At 42.9% G+C, this 18,821-nt stretch overlaps 1 protein-coding gene across 2 annotated transcripts in view; it reads right to left on the reverse strand.

Annotated features, from left to right (window-relative positions):
- The window catches only part of LOC141048085 (sodium- and chloride-dependent neutral and basic amino acid transporter B(0+)-like), a 47,861-nt gene continuing 29,040 nt past the window's right edge, over positions 1-18,821 (reverse strand). Inside the window, exons 12-14 of one of the 2 annotated variants that reach the window (XM_073543467.1) lie at positions 18,599-18,708; positions 14,116-14,283; positions 1-285 (exon numbers count right to left, since the gene is read on the reverse strand). In XM_073543467.1, the coding sequence (XP_073399568.1) occupies positions 40-285; positions 14,116-14,283; positions 18,599-18,708 (524 nt within the window). In that variant the 3' untranslated portion in view covers positions 1-39. Of the gene's footprint in view, positions 286-10,350; positions 10,639-14,115; positions 14,284-18,598; positions 18,709-18,821 lie in introns of those variants that run through there. The other variant, XM_073543468.1, reaches the window with a different exon arrangement.

An 18,821-nucleotide genomic window follows, 5' to 3' on the forward strand; every position in this document is an offset into this window, starting at 1 on the left:
TTATTTAAAAAAACATTTATTACAGATACAAAGATTAAGTCAGTCACTCTGATATGATGGGTTATCAAATGCTGTAATGTCTGGAATCTCCATGCCTTTGTCTTCTGGCTTATCAGGTTCATCTGTTCTTGGGGTATATCTCTCAGTCACTTGTATGTGTGAAATTTCCATCTCCTTGTCTTCATTTTGCACCCTTTCATCCTTCATATGCTGGTACCTCTCATTACGATTTTTTGGTAATGCAGGACCCCAGTTTGCAGTTGGTCTACAACAACTTGCAATCCGCTATAAGAAAAGAGACAATAAACGTGTTTGGTTATTATCTAGATCTCGTTTAAAACATCTTCTCATTACACTTCTTAGGCTTGTGCACATGATCTTTTTTTTTCAGGTGGCCACCAAGATTTAGGCAAAGTTGTTTAAAGTTTGCCGGTGGCCAGGGGTGGAAAAACCACATTGGTGCAATCTGTCCTGTCGCACAGGGGCTCAAGAGGTAAGAGGGCCCATTTTGACCTCCAAAACATTTAGATTTGTGCACTATGATGAATAATTGGACTACAAAGGGCCCATATACTGTTTTTGTATAGGGGTCCTCATCTGTCTATGTCTATCAGTGCCGACTGCCTTGTAGGTATTTACGGCGGCTCGGCTGCTGGCATCTCTTCTCTGTACTTTTAATATATGTAGAGCCAACAGCTTCTAAATAAAGCTGCCTGAAAAATGAACTTGTTACTCGCAGAATCCGCCTGGAAAAGATCTTGAGTGCACATACCCTAAGTGTGCGCACAAAATCTTCCTCAAAAATAGCTTCAAAACCAAATAAAAATTTTTTCTTCATTTTTATGGGAAATCCATTTTGCTGTTAAAATTGGAATTTTTTGTAGATTTTTGCTTTTCCTATAGAGGTTTTGAAAAATATCTGATGGAAAAAAAGATGCACAAAAACGCTTCAGGAAAAACCACTTCCAAAAACACCTCAAAATGGTTTCAAAACGACTCCAGAAAACACCCCAGGAAGTGGAAAACCAGTTCAAAAACTTCCCAAAGGAGTGTTATCTGAAATAGTCTTCTTGAATTTTACAAAAGTCCTTATTGTCTTAGAATGCATATTTTTTTTGTATCTGAGGCTGCATGAATTCAGCAAAATAGCAATAGCAAAAAAAAAATATTCACCTCACCGCTCTCTTCTCTGGTCAAGTCCACTGCTCATTCTCCCCCATATGGTCCTCAGTACCTCTTCTTACTCTGCACTGCATCTTCACACTAAGCTTGGACTTCCTGTCATCACTGGGTCCAGAAGTCCCAGCTTAAGAGTGTGCAACTAGGTTTCATTGTGCCAGAGGTGCCAAGAACCGCATGGGAAAGAATGAGCAGCGGGGTTGAGTAAGGATTGTATAGGGTAGAGTAAGCACTGAGCCGTGGGGGTTAGTATTAATTATTTATTTTCTTTTTCTAAATCTTACTTTATTATGTTCTGGGGATTCTCCAGACCAAAGAGTATAATAAGGGGCATTCAATTTACACAGAGTAAATTCCCTATGAATCGAATTTCCCTGTAAAATCTATGCAATTCGGTGAATTTGAATCTCATGAGATCCTCTGATCGCTACCAATTACTCTTTTATTTCTCTTGCAAGTCATTTTTAGGGTGTTAAAACTGTCTTTGTTGCTTATGCGAATCTTATATGTCCATAAACTATTCTCTTGCTGTGTAATTTGTCATCCATTACTTTACTGTGGGTGGCTCCTTTTCATTAGCATTTTGCCAGTAATTTATGGGCTAGAACATTTTTTTGCCTCACCAGCATGTTTTTCCCCTGCCATTGTACAATGGCTTACCTGTCCTGAACTGAAAACCCACCTATCACATCATCCTGTCTATAGACAGAATCAGAGAGACACCAACTTGCTCCCACTTCCTGTAATCTTTCTCAGTGTCTCTGCTCTTAGAGGTGGATTACACTTGACAACAGGCAGTGGACATCATGTTAGACAGAAGGGAGACGCATAGTGGCCAGCACTTTGCAGTGCTTTTTCGAGGGTAAGGATACACAGTTTTTAAATAGTGATTTTCTGTTTTCTCTTTACCACGTTATCTATCAAATGAGATTCATTTTCTGGAAGTACAGGGACCATTTAAATAAAACATACTAGCAGGTAAAAATTGGCCAGTTTTTGCTCTTATTTTATTCCCGCTGATCCCAAAAATATTCCATTTTGTATTTGATCCACATTTGTTTCCAGAGACATTCCATGGTCTTTTATGGTCTTTACAGAGCCTTTTCATGGTCTTTTATGGTTTTAAAAAAAGGCACATCTACATTTTTACCCTGTTAGCCGAGAACCATGTTCTGTTGTTTAAGACTGTAAAAATTAGCACTGAATATCTCTGGTTCAGTATGGCAGGTTAAAAAAAATTGAACACTCTGGAGAGCAGTAGAAATAAAATATCAGAAAAAGAGCACTTTTGACCTGGGAAGTACCTTTTTAAAGGGATCCTGTCAGGTCCCCCATGCCCTCCAATCAAGCAGCTTTCATAGTAACATATTTAGCAAGGCCGAAAAAATACTTTTGTCCATCCAGTTCAGCCTATATTCTGTCAGAATAAATCCCCAGATCTATTTCCTTCTAAAGAATCTAATAACTGTAATATACAATATTGTTACGCTCCAGGAAGACATCCAGGCCTCTCTTGAGCCCCTCTTATATGTATCACTAAATTGCCTGATAAACCAGCCCTGTATAATGTTAGTCACTTAAATCCATGTTGAAAAAAGAATGTATAAGTACCATTTTTCTTATGCTAATTTGGCGTTTGACTAGTCGATGGGGCATTTGCTCTCCCACACTTTGCATGTTATCACACTTCGTACATGGTGCATGTCATGTTATTCCCTTTGATGTGGGCTCCGGCGCTGAGCCCACATCTTTCTCGGCTCATGTCAGCTGTTTTGAACAGCTTGTAATGTGCCCCTAACAGCGGCAGGTGGATTCACGATCCATCCACAGCTTTTAACCTGTTAAATGCCGCTGTCAATCTCTGACAGCGGCATTTAATTTGATTGCGCCAGAAGTGCGTCACTGATCCCGCCTGTGTCACATGACCGCGGGTCATCAAATTTTTGGCATGACAACGCGGGGTCTGCAGACGATCCCTGTGGTTGTCATAGTCGAATTGCTATGAGCGTCGCCATCTGATCATCGCCTGTGTGTAGCAGAGGCAATCAGAAGACACCAGCTTCTAGTCTCCCATGAAGGCTAGTGGAACAAGTGAAAAGTAAAAAAAAATGTTTTTAAAAATATTACAAAAAAATAGAAAAGTTCAAATCACCCCCCCTTTTGCCCCATTCAAAATAAAACAATAAAAAATACACATATTTAGTATCACTGCTTTCAGAATTGCCCGATCTATCAAGATATAAAAAGAATTAATCTGATCTGTAAACGGCATAGCGAAAAAAAAGTAAAAACGCCGCAATTATGTTTTTTGGTCACCGCAACTTTGCATTAAAATTCAATAACAGGCGATAAAAGGATCGTATCTACACCAAAATGGTATCAATAAAATGCCAGCTCAGTTCACAAAAAATAAGCCCTCACCCAGCCCCAAATTACGAAAAATGAAGATGCTACGGGTATCGGAAAATTACGCTAATTTTTATTTTTAACAAACTTTGGATTTTTTTTTTCACCACTTAAACAAGAACCTATACAGTGGGGCAAAAAAGTATTTAGTCAGTCAGCAATAGTGCAAGTTCCACCACTTAAAAAGATGAGAGGCTTCTGTAATTTACATCATAGGTAGACCTCAACTATGGGAGACAAACTGAGAAAAAAAAATCCAGAAAATCACATTGTCTGTTTTTTTTTCATTTTATTTGCATATTATGGTGGAAAATAAGTATTTGGTCAGAAACAAGCAATCAAGATTTCTGGCTCTGACAGACCTGTAACTTCTTCTTTAAGAGTCTCCTCTTTCCTCCACTCATTACCTGTAGTAATTGCACCTGTTTAAACTTGTTATCAGTATAAAAAGACACCTGTGCACACCCTCAAACAGTCTGACTCCAAACTCCACTATGGTGAAGACCAAAGAGCTGTCAAAGGACACCAGAAACAAAATTGTAGCCCTGCACCAGGCTGGGAAGACTGAATCTGCAATAGCCAACCAGCTTGGAGTGAAGAAATCAACTGTGGGAGCAATAATTAGAAAATGGAAGACATACAAGACCACTGATAATCTCCCTCGATCTGGTGCTCCACGCAAAATCCCACCCCGTGGGGTCAGAATGATCACAAGAACGGTGAGCAAAAATCCCAGAACCACGCGGGGGGACCTAGTGAATGAACTACAGAGAGCTGGGACCAATGTAACAAGGCCTACCATAAGTAACACACTACGCCACCATGGACTCAGATCCTGCAGTGCCAGACGTGTCCCACTGCTTAAGTCTGTACATGTCCGGGCCCATCTGAAGTTTTCTAGAGAGCATTTGGATGATCCAGAGGAGTTTTGGGAGAATGTCCTATGGTCTGATGAAACCAAACTGGAACTGTTTGGTAGAAACACAACTTGTCGTGTTTGGAGGAAAAAGAATACTGAGTTGCATCCATCAAACACCATACCTACTGTAAAGCATGGTGGTGGAAACATCATGCTTTGGGGCTGTTTCTCTGCAAAGGGGCCAGGATGACTGATCCGGGTACATGAAAGAATGAATGGGGCCATGTATCGTGAGATTTTGAGTGCAAACCTCCTTCCATCAGCAAGGGCATTGATGATTAAACGTGGCTGGGTCTTTCAACATGACAATGATCCAAAGCACACCGCCAGGGCAATGAAGGAGTGGCTTCGTAAGAAGCATTTCAAGGTCCTGGAGTGACCTAGCCAGTCTCCAGATCTCAACCCTATAGAAAACCTTTGGAGGGAGTTGAAAGTCCGTGTTGCCAAGCGAAAAGCCAAAAACATCACTGCTCTAGAGGAGATCTGCATGGAGGAATGGGCCAACATACCAACAACAGTGTGTGGCAACCTTGTGAAGACTTACAGAAAACGTTTGACCTCTGTCATTGCCAACAAAGGATATATCACAAAGTATTGAGATGAAATTTTGTTTCTGACCAAATACTTATTTTCCACCATAATATGCAAATAAAATGAAAAAAAAACAGACAATGTGATTTTCTGGATTTTTTTTTCTCAGTTTGTCTCCCATAGTTGAGGTCTACCTATGATGTAAATTACAGATGCCTCTCATCTTTTTAAGTGGTGGAACTTGCACTATTGCTGACTGACTAAATACTTTTTTGCCCCACTGTATATGTTTGGTGTCTACAAACTTGCAATGACCTGGAGAAACATAATGGCTGTTCAGTTTTTGAATTTGGTGAACATGGTAAAAAAACCCCACAAAACAGTTGTGCAGAGAAAGATTTCCAGTTTGTCAAGGAGCGCTTCCGGCTGATTCATTAATTACTCTGAGTATCTCAAGGAATATCCAGAAAAAGAAGAGGGGTGCAGATCTAAGTGCAGAGTTTTAGTTATGTCAGATAGAAATAAAAAATTCTTCTCACCTTTTTGGTGTCTTGTTGCTCAGCGCATAATCTTGTGTTTGGGTACTGGAGTAATCGTGTGGATCTGCTGGCCTGCAGCTCAAAACAGGTGGAACGAACTACCTTGTAGGAGATTCGTCAGAGAATGCAGAAAAGGATTTCCAGTTTGTCAAGGAGCGCTTCCAGCTGATTCATTAATTACTCCGAATATTTAAAGGAATATCCAGTTTATTATTAGACATAAAAACACAACGCGTTTCGGGTATACATAAAATTAGCCTTCATCAGGTAAAATCATATATATCTTTAAAAGACACATTTATATCGGGGAAAAAAAAAAAGGTTCCAACCTTCAATCAATTATCATCGATTAAAAACACATGCACACCTCCCCAAATTGTTGGGAGGCTAGTTGTAGGTGGAATCTATTTTGCTTGGAATCTAACAAAAAAAAAACATTTTCAATGTGGTTTTTTCTTTTTCTTTTTTCCCTTTTTTCCCTTTTCCTCCCTCATCCTCCCTCTTCCTTCCCTTTCCTTCTCCTTTTTCCTATCTTTCTCCCTTCTCTTCTCATTATACATATACTTCTTCCATGTATAAAATTAATAAGGTTATTTATCGCTTAGCATCCATATTAAAGAATTTGTATATATCTCTGATGAGTCAAAACTAATTTTCCAACCCGTAGATAATTTCATTTTATTAGTTTCATCACTAGGGACCATCAGATTAACTATTATCTGTCGGGACTAGAACACTAGAACTCATGCATTCATATTCCCTATATCTTTATCGCACTTAGGCCGGGGTCACACTGGCGAGGAATACGGACGAGTGAGAGGCGTTAAAAGCACGCATTAGACACGGACAAATTATTCTCTATGGGTTTGCTCCCAACAGCCGTATATTTCTCAGGCGTATTCTACGGTCCGTGCCAATCGCAGCATGCTGCGATTGTCAGCGTACTACGCCCGTAATACGCCAATGCAAGTCTATGGGTGCACAAAAAATATGGATTACACACGGACCACACATGTGACTTGCGAGAAATACGCACCCGGTGTCTTTTAGAAAAGCCGGCAATTCAGTGCGCGATACAGTAAACTCACACTGACAGGTTTTATAAAGAAAGAAAGAATAGATATATACACATAGAATACATATATATATTGTGGTGTGACAGGTGATCGCGTGGTTAATGGGAGATATGTCACATGGAGGGATGCTCCCTGCGATGCAACCCGGAGTATTTTGCCTATAGTGTACATGAGCACTAAAGATGTCATTTAGTGCACTGGGTGCGGAATGTACTCCGTTTTGCCTGAAGATATGTGTATGTTCAGGACATGTGGTGAAGTCCTGACCATGTGACCAGCTCATGTGATCCATACCTCACCTATGGGTGTGGTTACAGGGCTATGTAATTAAGGTGTTTGGCACATGTGAGAGAGACTGTGAGGAAGTCTGGCAGAGTGTGGACAGACTTCCCTGTGTCCAGGTGCGACACTACAGAGAGTGGTCTGTGTTCCAAGGAAGGAGAAGCCTTCCTGTGTCTGCGGCTGCAGATAGAGCGCTGCTCTGGACATTGCCCTGACCTGTGTGCACAGGACCTGAGGGAACACAGCCCAGCTAAGGACTGTTTATGTGCTGTCTCTGGTTTATGGAGTAATAAACCCTGTGAAATTTTAAAGGAACGTGCCTCATGTTTGACTCCCGCCGCACCTAAGCGAGTCGAATCCTTACAATTGGTGACAGACTGCGGGCAGCGATTCCCAGGAGCACAGACGGTATGGAAAATCGTGAGTAATACTGACCGAGGTCAGAGGAAATGACTGTATGGAGATTTGTGGGATGCCTATGAGGAGAAGAGGTACCCGAGAACCTGTGTGGCTGACACCAGCAGGTAACGGACAGGAATCCGTGTTGCACCGACCAGAGTCAGTGAGAGACTGTGCTTGTGTTTTTTTTTTCCCTTTTCCTCGCTTCTCTGCAAAAAAAAAAAAATCCTGAAAGTGCTTGCTGTGGCTCAGTACGCTCACGAAGGTCTCGCAGCGCGGGGACCTGATGTTTTTTCTTTTTGGGATCTCCTATTTGAGCATTGGTAGCAGACGCTGTCTGTCTACACCATCCTGCTGCAGCTTTATGGCATATGACTAAGCGGATACAGTAGTTGTGGCTTTACACAACTATTAAGGGTGAGTACCCTGTATTATGTCCTTATACCCATTATACCTGCACTGGTAAGGCCCTATGGGCGCGCTTTTGTGGTTTTTTTATCTTTGAGGGTGACAAGTGGCTTCCGGTGGATCGGCGGGTCCACGAAGACGACGCAGCAGGAGCTGCAGAGACACCAGCAGCTGCTTGTGAGCGACGGCAGGAGCTGGGGCAGTGCCAGAAGGAATTGGTGTGGTGTCGTGCTTAAAGGGCCAGTACCAGAAAAAGGCATAAACTGTACTGTGTGAACTGTGGCCTAAGAGGTTCTGCAGGACAGACATGGGGAAATCCCGTAAAGGGGTGGAGTCCCAAAAGGGGGCGTTGGCCCAAATCGGGGAGGTAGCCCGTAAAGGGGTGGAGTCCCAAAAGGGGGCGGTGGCCCAAATCGGGGTGGTAGCCCGTAAAGGGGTGGAGTCCCCAAAGGGGGCGGTGGCCCAAATTGGGGTGGTAACCCAAAATGGGGTGGAGTCCCGGGAGGGGGCGGCAACCCAAAGCGGGGTGGTGGTCCAGAAAGGGGCCAAGTTTGAAGAAGTGACAGCACTGGGTGACTCAGTAGGTACGTCTGGAGTACCGCAGTGTATGTGCAGGTCTTTTCCAGAATGTGGAATATCCTTTCCAGGTAGTAATGACGGGCCACAGATGTGTACAGTGATGCTGCACCGGGAAGGAGCCTTTGGTCGGCTGGAATCAGAGAATCAGGTGACTCTGACAGGAACTCCTCTCACTTTCTCTCTGTCCGAGAAAAACGTCAGGGTTCGCTGTAAACACGGGGTCACGGTGAACTATGCAGTAGACAGAGTAGTGTTTGAGGGGACCAAAGGTGGTGAGTGCCAAGGGGGAGGGATACCACGGGACTTAGTCTATGCCTGGGAGAGGGGCCGGGACTTTGTTTTGTTTGATGACGTTTGGTCGGACGATGGAGATGCTTCGACTGTGGGGCCAGCGGACACTAAGATAGTGACGGCTCCTGACGTAGACAGGTCAGAGGTAGAACTGACCGGAAGGAGAAGGACATCTGCCCAACTTACGGACCTGACGTCTCGTGACATGACGGATGGTGGGCTGGGAGATGAGACGACTGTGAGTAGCTCGGTCAGTGAACCAACACTACAGTGCCCCTTCTGGCTGGATGGAGAACGGGTGATGGGATTGTTAGACCCTGGGAGTCCGGTATCTGTGCTAAAAACCACTCCTGGACGTTCTGTGTCGCCTGGGATGGTGACGAGAGTGAATGGCTTTGGTGGGGACGATAAAGAACTTTTGACAGCATACCTCTACATTGACACGACTGAGAGTTCCACGTACCATGTAGTGACAGTAGACCCAGACTTACAGTATACTATGGTAATAGGGCGGGACTTAGAAGCCCTGTGGGACTGGTGGACAAAAGGAGAAGTGTCTGTTGATATAATGTGTATGGGAGGTAATGGTGTGAAAAGTCCGCCTCCTAAAGTTGACAGGCCTAAGTTAAACATGACCGGAGAGAACAGTGCGTCGGCCCCACTTACGAACATGATGTCACCTGACGGGTACCAGAGAGAGACTGATAGTGGTGTGGTAATTAAAAAGAGTGGACCTGACACCCGAACAGAGAGCAACATGAACATTTCCCATGCGGTGGGGTGTGACACAGGTACCAGGCGTGACTGTAATATGTTATTGCCAGTAGCAACCACTAGGGCTGAAGACAGTGTTTGTCAGACAGTAGCACGAATCCAGTGTAATGACAGTTTGCACCAGGTAGAAGCGCACCTACGAGACTTGGAGCAAGGGCGCGAAGAGATGTGTCAGCAGCTGGCGAGGGAGTGTCTGAAGGTGGCGAGTCTGGAAGTCGCCAACTCCGCGCAGGTGGAGCGGTTGCACCACCTAGAGTCCGAGCTCTTGGCAGGCAAAGCACTGAGACAAGTGACTGAGCACAGAGTGGATGAGCTGGAGAAGGAAGTCTCTGAGCTCAGAGGTCACCTGTCAGCGTGTAAAACCATGAACAAGACCCTGTTGGAAGATATGGAGGTGCTCAGAGAGGCCCAAGAGAAGTATCAACAGGAGATTCTCAGGAGAGAGGATGAGCGTCGCTACCTGGCAGAGGAGCGAGATAAAGTTCTGCAAGAACTCAGTGGAGTAGGAAAAGGTCTACGGGAGAAGTGGATGGGCGAAGACGTACAGCAGTCGTGCCCGCCTGATAGCAAGGCAGAACTGCCAAAGCCCATCTTGGAAAAGGGTCCTGAAGACTGTAAATCTCAGGAAGATGGTGAGCCAAGGGCTGCACAAGACAGTCATCCAATCGTGACAGATATCTTGAGGGAAGTGTCCGTAGGGAACCCAGAGCCATCTGTTCAGGGTGAGAGCAAGTCCACGACCTTCAAGGTTGTAATTGATGTACCAGAAGACATGCAGGAAGCCTGTGCTGAGGAAGGTGTGCATGAGGCCTTTAGGAAGGCTATAGAAGCATGTAGTGTGATCTGGGCACCAGAGACGAAGCAGCTGGTCATACTGTCATCTAAGGAAGTCACAAGGAAGCGGGTTACTATCCTGAGGGATATGCATCTACAATGCCTCCGCACAAGGCAGATGATACTGTTGGGAAAAAAAGAAGCCGCTCGATGTCTAGAGTGTGCGAGGAAAGTTCAAAGTCAGCAGGGCATTGCAGAAGACATCATTCAAGTGCCCGGAGGTCTGGTGAGGAAAGTCATCGGAAGGTTTGGGAAAGTGATGCAGGACATGGTGAACAGGTCTGGCGTGATGAGAGTGAGGATTCCGGCTAATGACGAAACCCAGGACAAGGGTGAAGATGGGATGGTTCCATTCCTCGTTGTCGGGTCCATGGAGAGCCTTGGGAATATCCGGATGCTCCTGGAGTATCGCGTGTCATACCTGAAAGAAGTAGAGCAGCTAAGACTTGAGAGGAAGCAGATCAGTAGAGAGCTGGAGGAAATGGAAAGAAGATGGCCGCCTCCTTCAACTCGCGGTATAGAAAGGCAAAGAGGTTCACTTAAGACTGGAAGTCCTAAAGATGGAGATAAGAGAGTACATAGAGATAAATGGAAGGGCTGCTCTCGGGACCTTATAGACCTTAGGAGAAATGGCCAGCAGAGAGAGGACAGTAGGTGGCCTGATGGAAGAGGAAGTAGTGATGCCTCAGTTAGCTCAGAGCTGAGTGACCTAGGCAGGAGACCCTGTAGAAGACGTGGTGACAAAGAGTCAGTCCAGACAAGAGGTATGGGGGCAAGGGAGTCGCAACACCATACTGACCGCCGGGGATGCGGGTGGTCTGACGTGGGCCCATCTTTATCAAAGAACAAGACAGAGTCGGATAAGGGACGCCTACTGAAGAGTTCACTAGCAGGGCCTGACTTTGATAGACGATTTGACTGGCAGAGACGACCGAGAAGGATCTCTGGTCAAGTAATAGAAAGTGCCAAGCCCCACGGCTTTAGGCAGAGGAGGGGGATATGTGGTGTGACAGGTGATCGCGTGGTTAATGGGAGATATGTCACATGGAGGGATGCTCCCTGCGATGCAACCCGGAGTATTTTGCCTATAGTGTACATGAGCACTAAAGATGTCATTTAGTGCACTGGGTGCGGAATGTACTCCGTTTTGCCTGAAGATATGTGTATGTTCAGGACATGTGGTGAAGTCCTGACCATGTGACCAGCTCATGTGATCCATACCTCACCTATGGGTGTGGTTACAGGGCTATGTAATTAAGGTGTTTGGCACATGTGAGAGAGACTGTGAGGAAGTCTGGCAGAGTGTGGACAGACTTCCATGTGTCCAGGTGCGACACTACAGAGAGTGGTCTGTGTTCCAAGGAAGGAGAAGCCTTCCTGTGTCTGCGGCTGCAGATAGAGCGCTGCTCTGGACATTGCCCTGACCTGTGTGCACAGGACCTGAGGGAACACAGCCCAGCTAAGGACTGTTTATGTGCTGTCTCTGGTTTATGGAGTAATAAACCATGTGAAATTTTAAAGGAACGTGCCTCATGTTTGACTCCCGCCGCACCTAAGCGAGTCCGAATCCTTACAATATATATACATACATGTAATTGTGACAAACATATATATATATATATATATTTATATTTCACAGAGTTCTTCATAGCAGAATAGCCGCTAGTTAAATTGCCGGCTTCTATCAAATAATTCCCCAATCCGACATGAAATGACACATGGTTTACATTGAGTAAAGCATTTCATTTCATGTTTTTTATATATGTCCCTGACTAATAATTAGATGAGGGTTTGTGTGCAATATTTGGGAGTTGTCGTTGTTATTTTAAGGGGTTAATTCGTTGTTAAAAAATGTGTGGGCTTCCCATTGCCCTGTAGCGGTGGCTAATGGGTTAATCTAACAAAGGGTTAATGTCACCATTCGATTGTAAGGTGACATTAACCCTTTTTTAGATTAACCCATTCGCCACCGCTACAGGGCAATGGGAAGCCCACACTTTTTTTTAACAACGAATTAACCCCTTAAAATAACAACTACAACTCCCAAATTTTGCACACAAGCCCTCATCTAATTATTAGTCAGGGACATATATAAAAAAACATGAAATGAAATGCTTTACTGAATGTAAACCATGTGTCATTTCATGTCGGGTTGGGGAATGATTTGATAGAAGCCGGCAATTTAATTAGCGGCTATTCTGCTATGAAGAACTCTGTGAAATATAAATATATATATGTTTGTCACAATGACATGTATGTGTGTATATATATATATATATATATATATATATATATATATATATATATATATATATATATATATATATACAGTATATATATGCATTCTATGTGTCTATATCTATTTTTTCGTTTCTGTTAGAAACCCTGTCATAGAGCTCCATTATATGTCCATTTTGCAAGGCGGCGAGAAAATCTCGCCATACGGATGCCATACGGATTACATACGGATGCTTACATGTGCAAAATACGCGACCACACCTTGCTTACGGATGACTTACGGAGCACTATTTAGGGGTCATTCATCCGTATTACGCCTGTAAACTATGGACCGTATTTTGCGTCAGTTAGTGTGACCCCGGCCTTACATAGTTACTCTACAGAGCCACCCACATGTATGGTCTCTGGGTGCTTAGTTTCTTTCAATAGGGTTTTTAGCCATTGATTTCTAGCCGGGGATATTTGTGTTCCACACAAATCATTATTATATGCTAGAGGAAACATCTCATCAGAAATGGCATATGATCACATTCTTAAGGGGGATTCAAAGTGAACCAACAAGAAACCAGTAGTGAATATATCAAAGAATCTTTTTGATTTTAAGCACCCAGAGACCATACATGTGGGTGGCTCTGTAGAGTAAATATGTAAGTGCGATAAAGATACAGGGAATATGAATGCATGTGTTCTAGTCCCGACAGATACTAGTTAATCTGATGGTCCCTAGTGATGAAACTAATAGAATGAAATTATCTACGGGTTGGAAAAATAGTTTTGACTCATCAGAGATATATACAAATTCTTTAATATGGATAAATAACCTTAATAATTTTATTAATTTTAAACATGGAAGAAGTATATGTATAATGAGAAGAGAAGGGAGAAAAGAACGGAAAAAGGAGAAGGAAAAGAAAGGAAGAGGGAGGAAAAGGGAAAAAAGGGAAAAAAAAAAAGAAAAAACCACATAGAAAATGTTTTTTTTTTATTAGATTATTTTTTTTCCCCTATATAAATGTGTCTTTTAAAGATATATATGATTTTACCTGATGAAGGCTAATTTTATGTATAGCCGAAACGCATTGTGTTTTTATGTCTAATAATAAACTGGTTATTCCTTTAAATATTCAGAGTAATTAATGAATCAGCCGGAAGCGCTCCTTGACAAACTGGAAATCCTTTTCTACAAAACAGCTATGGAATTTCACTTTTTTTTGCAATTTCAACGCACTTGGAGTTTTTTTCCCATTTTCGAGTACACGACATGGTAAAACCAATGGTGTTGATCAAAAGTACAACTTGTTCCGCAAAAAACAAGCCATCACATGGCCATATTGATGGAAAAATAAAAAAAGGTATGGCTCTGGGAAGCAGGGGATCGAAAAACAGAAACGCAAAAATGAAAATGGGCTGTGGAATGAAGGGGTTAATAATAAATAAAATATTGAGGAAATTTGGAATGGGGATACTGGAGATTGGGGATACTAACTAGGAACACATCAAGTCATGGAATAAAAGCCGAGGTGTTGCCTTCAGAGGAAGTTACTTGAATAATTTGATGTTATTATAACCTAAAATAATTAAAAAAAAAAACACCTGTATAGCTGATGCATAACAAAAACAAAAATCAACATCTGCCTAAACACCTCTACGATATACTAACCTGGAAAAGATTTCCTTCAGCTTGGATGACCTTGGCACACGCTACAATTGGAATCCATATAAGGCAGAAAACCACCATGAGGAATCCCAGGATTACTCCCCATTTAGGATAAGCAACACCATTATATTCAGGGTTCTGGAATGTTACCAATGACCAAATCAAAATCGCCTAGAAAAGGAGGAAGATATATCTGTAAGGAACGTCTGTAGCAAATAAGCTGCCTATGAGCATTTCATAATAGTCTCACTCATTTAGATCTGAATTCAAAATGCAAACCATTAACTGAGACTACATAATAAAACAGAAAGGTTTCGGTCTGGTTATGGCAGGTTTCACACAAGTTTTTCCTGAAAAACGGTCAGTTTTTGGATATAAGATGATAATTTTTAAGCCATCATAAAAGATTCAATTAATGACAGAGCTGATGGTGGAACCTTCATTCTAGACAATAGTTGGAAACCTTAGCTCGAACTTTTGCTCTTTATGCGTTAATCTCTCTTTGTGAAAGGCCACAAAAAGCTCTTTCAAATGTCAGTTTTTCACATACGAGTTCTGTCTGTGTTTTTCATGGATAGAATTCACACCTTTTGTAATTTTATGGGGCTGTTCATATGCCCTTGTGTTTGTACAGTCCACATAAAATCACAGAGACTAGTCCGATATTGATCACAAAGCAAATTCATCAGTGCAAGTCTATGGGTCTGTGAAAAAGTTGGACAGCTCTAGGACGCCTTATTTTCACAGACTGATTGATAGAAGAGGGAATCTGTCACCCATATTTAGTGATATCATGTAAAGATATCACCCAATTGTGTGTCCCATAAGGATTCTATTAGGAAGTGTGTCCTGCAAGTGAAGACTTCCGGGGCATAGACCGCGCTGGAAAATACCGGCGCATGCGCACTAGCGATTATATGCTTCTCCCATGTTGTGCAAAGCATACTGCGCAGGCGCCGGATGCCTTTACAATGCGCAAGAGCAGAAACCAACGTTATCTGTGATATTCACAGTGAAGATTACGTGCAGCAAGCCGAAGAGGGAGGGGAAAGAAGGCGACTAAGCCACGCCCATCGGACTGGACCGCGGCGATTTGCATACATCCCCAACAAGATAAAAAAGGTATTTATGCCTCAAAGGTGCAGGGTCAGGGGGAATAAAAAATCCTAATAGAATCCTTATGGGACGCACAATTGGGTGATATCTTTACATGATATCACTAAAAATGGGTGACAGATTCCCATTAACCCCTTCACTACCAAGGGTGGTTTGCACGTTAACTACCGGGCCAATTTTTACAATTCTGACCACTGTACCTTTATGAGGTCATAACTCTGGAACGCTTTCATGGATCCCGGTGATTCTGACATTGTTTTCTCGTGACATATTGTACTTCATGTTAGTGGTAAAATTGCATTCAAATAACTTGCGTTTATTTGTGAAAAAAATGGAAATTTGGCAAAAATTTTGAAAATTTCGCAATTTTCCAACTTTGAATTTTTATGCCCTTAAATCACAGCGATACGGCACACAAAAAACTTAATACATAACATTTCCCACATGTTTACTTTACATCAGCACAATTTTGGAACCAAAATTTTTTTTTGTTAGGAAGTTATAAGGGTTAAAATTTGACCAGTGATTTCTCATTTTTGCAACACCATTTTATTTTTAGGGACCACTTCACATTTGAAGCCACTTTGAGGGGTCTATATGATAGAAAATACCCAAAAGTGACACCATTCTAAAAACTGCACCCCTTAAGGTGCTTAAAACCACATTCAAGAAGTTTATTAACCCTTTAGGTGCGTCACAGGAATTTTTTGAATATTAAAAAAAAAATGAACATTTAACTTTTTTTCACAAAAAAAATACTTCAGGTTCAATTTTCTTTATTTTACCAAGGGTAACAGGAGAAATTGGACTGCAAAAGTTATTGTGCAATTTGTCCTGAGTACGCTGATACCTGATATGTGGGGGGGAACCACTGTTTCGGCGCATGGCAGAGCTCAGAATGGAAGTAGCGCCGTTTGACTTTTTCAATGCAAAATTGGCTGGAATTCAGATCGGACGCCATGTCACGTTTGGCGAGCCCCTGATGTACCTAAACAGTGGAAACCTCCCCAAGTGACCCCATTTTGGAAACTAGACCCCCCAAGGAACTTATGTAGATATGTGGTGAGAACTTTGAACCCACAAGGGCTTCACAGAAGTTTATAACGTACAGCGGTACAATTAAAAAATCATATTTTTTCCACAAAAATGATCTTTTCACCCTCAATTCTTATTTTTCCAAAAGTAACAGGACCCTAAAAGATATTGTGCAATTTATCCTGAGTACGCTGATACCCCACATGTGGATGTAAACCACTATTTGGGCATATGGCAGAGCTCGGAAGGGAAGCAGCGCCATTTGACGTTTTTGGCTGGAATTGAGATCGGACACCATGTCGCGTTAGGAAAGCCCCTGATGTACCAAAACAGTAGAAACCCCCCACAAATGACACCATTTTGGAAACTAGACCCCCCAAGAAACTTATCTAGATGTGTGGTGAGCAATTTGAACCCCCCAGTGCTTCACTGAAGTTTATAACGTCCGGGCGTGAAAATAAAAAAATCGTATTTTTTCCACAAACATGATCTTTTAGTCCCCATTTTTTTATTTTCCCAAGGGTAACAGGAGAAATTGGACCCCAAAAGTTGTTGTCCAATTTGTCCTGAGTACGCTGATACCTCATATGTGGGAGAAAACTACTGTATGGGCACACGTCGGGGCTCGGAAGGGAAGTAGTGACGTTTTGGAATGCAGACTTTGATGGATTGGTCTGCGGGTGTCATGTGCGTTTGGAGAGCCCCTGATGTACCTAAACTATTGAAACTCCCCACAAGTGACCCCATTTTGGAAACTAGACCCCCCACGGAGCTTATCTAGATGTGTGGAGAGCACTTTGAACCCCCAAGTGCTTCACAGAAGTTTATAACGCCTGGGCGTGAAAATAAAAAAAAACATTTTTTTCCGCAAAATTATATTTTTGCCCCCAATTTTTTATTTTCCTAAGGGTAACAGGAGAAATTGGACCTCAAAAGTTGTTTTGTAATTTGTCCTGAGTAGGCTGATACCCTACATGTGGGGGTAAAACACTGTTTGGGCACATGGCAGAGCTTGGAAGGGAAGGAGCACCATTTGACTTTTTCAACGCAGAATTGGCTGGAATTGAGATCAGACGCCATGTTGCCTTTGGAGAGCACCTGATGTGCCCAAACAGTGGAAACCCCCAATTATAACTCCAACCCTAACCTCAACACACCCCTAACCCTAGCCCTAACCCTAGCCCTAACCCTAACCCTAGCCCTAACCCTAGCCCTAGCCCTAACCCTATCCCTAACCCTAGCCCTACCCTAACCCTAACCCTAGCGGGAAAATGGAAATAAATACATTTTCTTTTAGTTTTATTATTTTTCCCTAACTAAGGGGGTGATAACGGGGGGTTTGATTTACTATTTATGGCGGTTTTTATGTTTGGCAGCTGTCGCACGCTAAAAGACGCTTTTTATTGTAAAAATAGTTTTTGCATCACCACATATTGAGAGCTATAATTTTTCCGTATTTTGACCCACCGAGTCATGTGAGGTCTTATTTTTTGCGGGACGAGTTGACGTTTTTATTGGTACCATTTTCGGGCACATGACATTTTTTGATCGCTTTTTATTCCGATTTTTGGGACGCAGAATGAACAAAAACCAGCTTTTCATGAATTTCTTTTGGGGGGTGCGTTTACACCGTTCCGCGGTAAAATTGATAACGTGTTTTTATTCTTCGGGTCAGTACGGTTACAGCAATACATCACATCACATCACAGATCACTGAGACAGATCAGCGATCTGTCACAGGCACTGCTGCAGACTTCCTCATGCCTGCGCTTTGCAGGCAGTGAGGAAGTCAGCTCCCTGCAGGCCCCCGTCGCCATCTTGGATCCGGGGGCCTGTAGGGAAAGAGCCCCCCGCAGCAGCGCTGCACATTGCGCTGCCGTGGGGGGCTCAGGGAAGCACGGAGGGAGCCCCCTCCCTGCCGATGCTTCCCTTTAACCCCCGGTACACCGCGATCGCGTTTGATCACGGTGTGCAAGGGGTTAACATGTCGGGGGCGGTCCGTGACCGCCCCTGACACATTGTGCCGGGTGTCAGCTATGATAATTAGCTGACACTCGGCCGCGATCAGCGGCGCTCACCACGTGGGCGCCGCTGATCACGATGACGTAATATTCCGTCCATGGTAATTAGGTCCATGGTCACATGGACGGAATATTACGTCAATTGTAGGTAAGGGGTTAAGAAACCTCCATTTTTTGAGACAAGAAAAACTGATAAAACTCTTACGGTAACAACTGAAAAACTCTGATAAAATTTTGATCACAAACACTGATAAAACGGGCCATTTTTAGATAAGAGAAAAACTACTGACATCTGAATAAGACCTAACACTTACTGCTAAGAGCACAGGTGACACAAAATACCAACAGATTCTCCACCACAGCCAGAAGATCCAATGCTTCTTTCCAAGCATCATCTCTGTATCCAAAATAATTGTATTGCCACCTGTTGAGTAGAAAAATGAATTAGACTTTATTATGCAAATGGAATAGAAGGTAAGATGAGGCTCATCATACAATGGATAAAATAAGGATCAGCCAATGCATTTTTAAACTGTA

This window comes from Dendrobates tinctorius, unplaced genomic scaffold, assembly GCF_039654945.1.
Source record: "Dendrobates tinctorius isolate UK_male_01 unplaced genomic scaffold, ASM3965494v1 ptg000133l, whole genome shotgun sequence".
Lineage (NCBI taxonomy): Eukaryota > Metazoa > Chordata > Amphibia > Anura > Dendrobatidae > Dendrobates > Dendrobates tinctorius.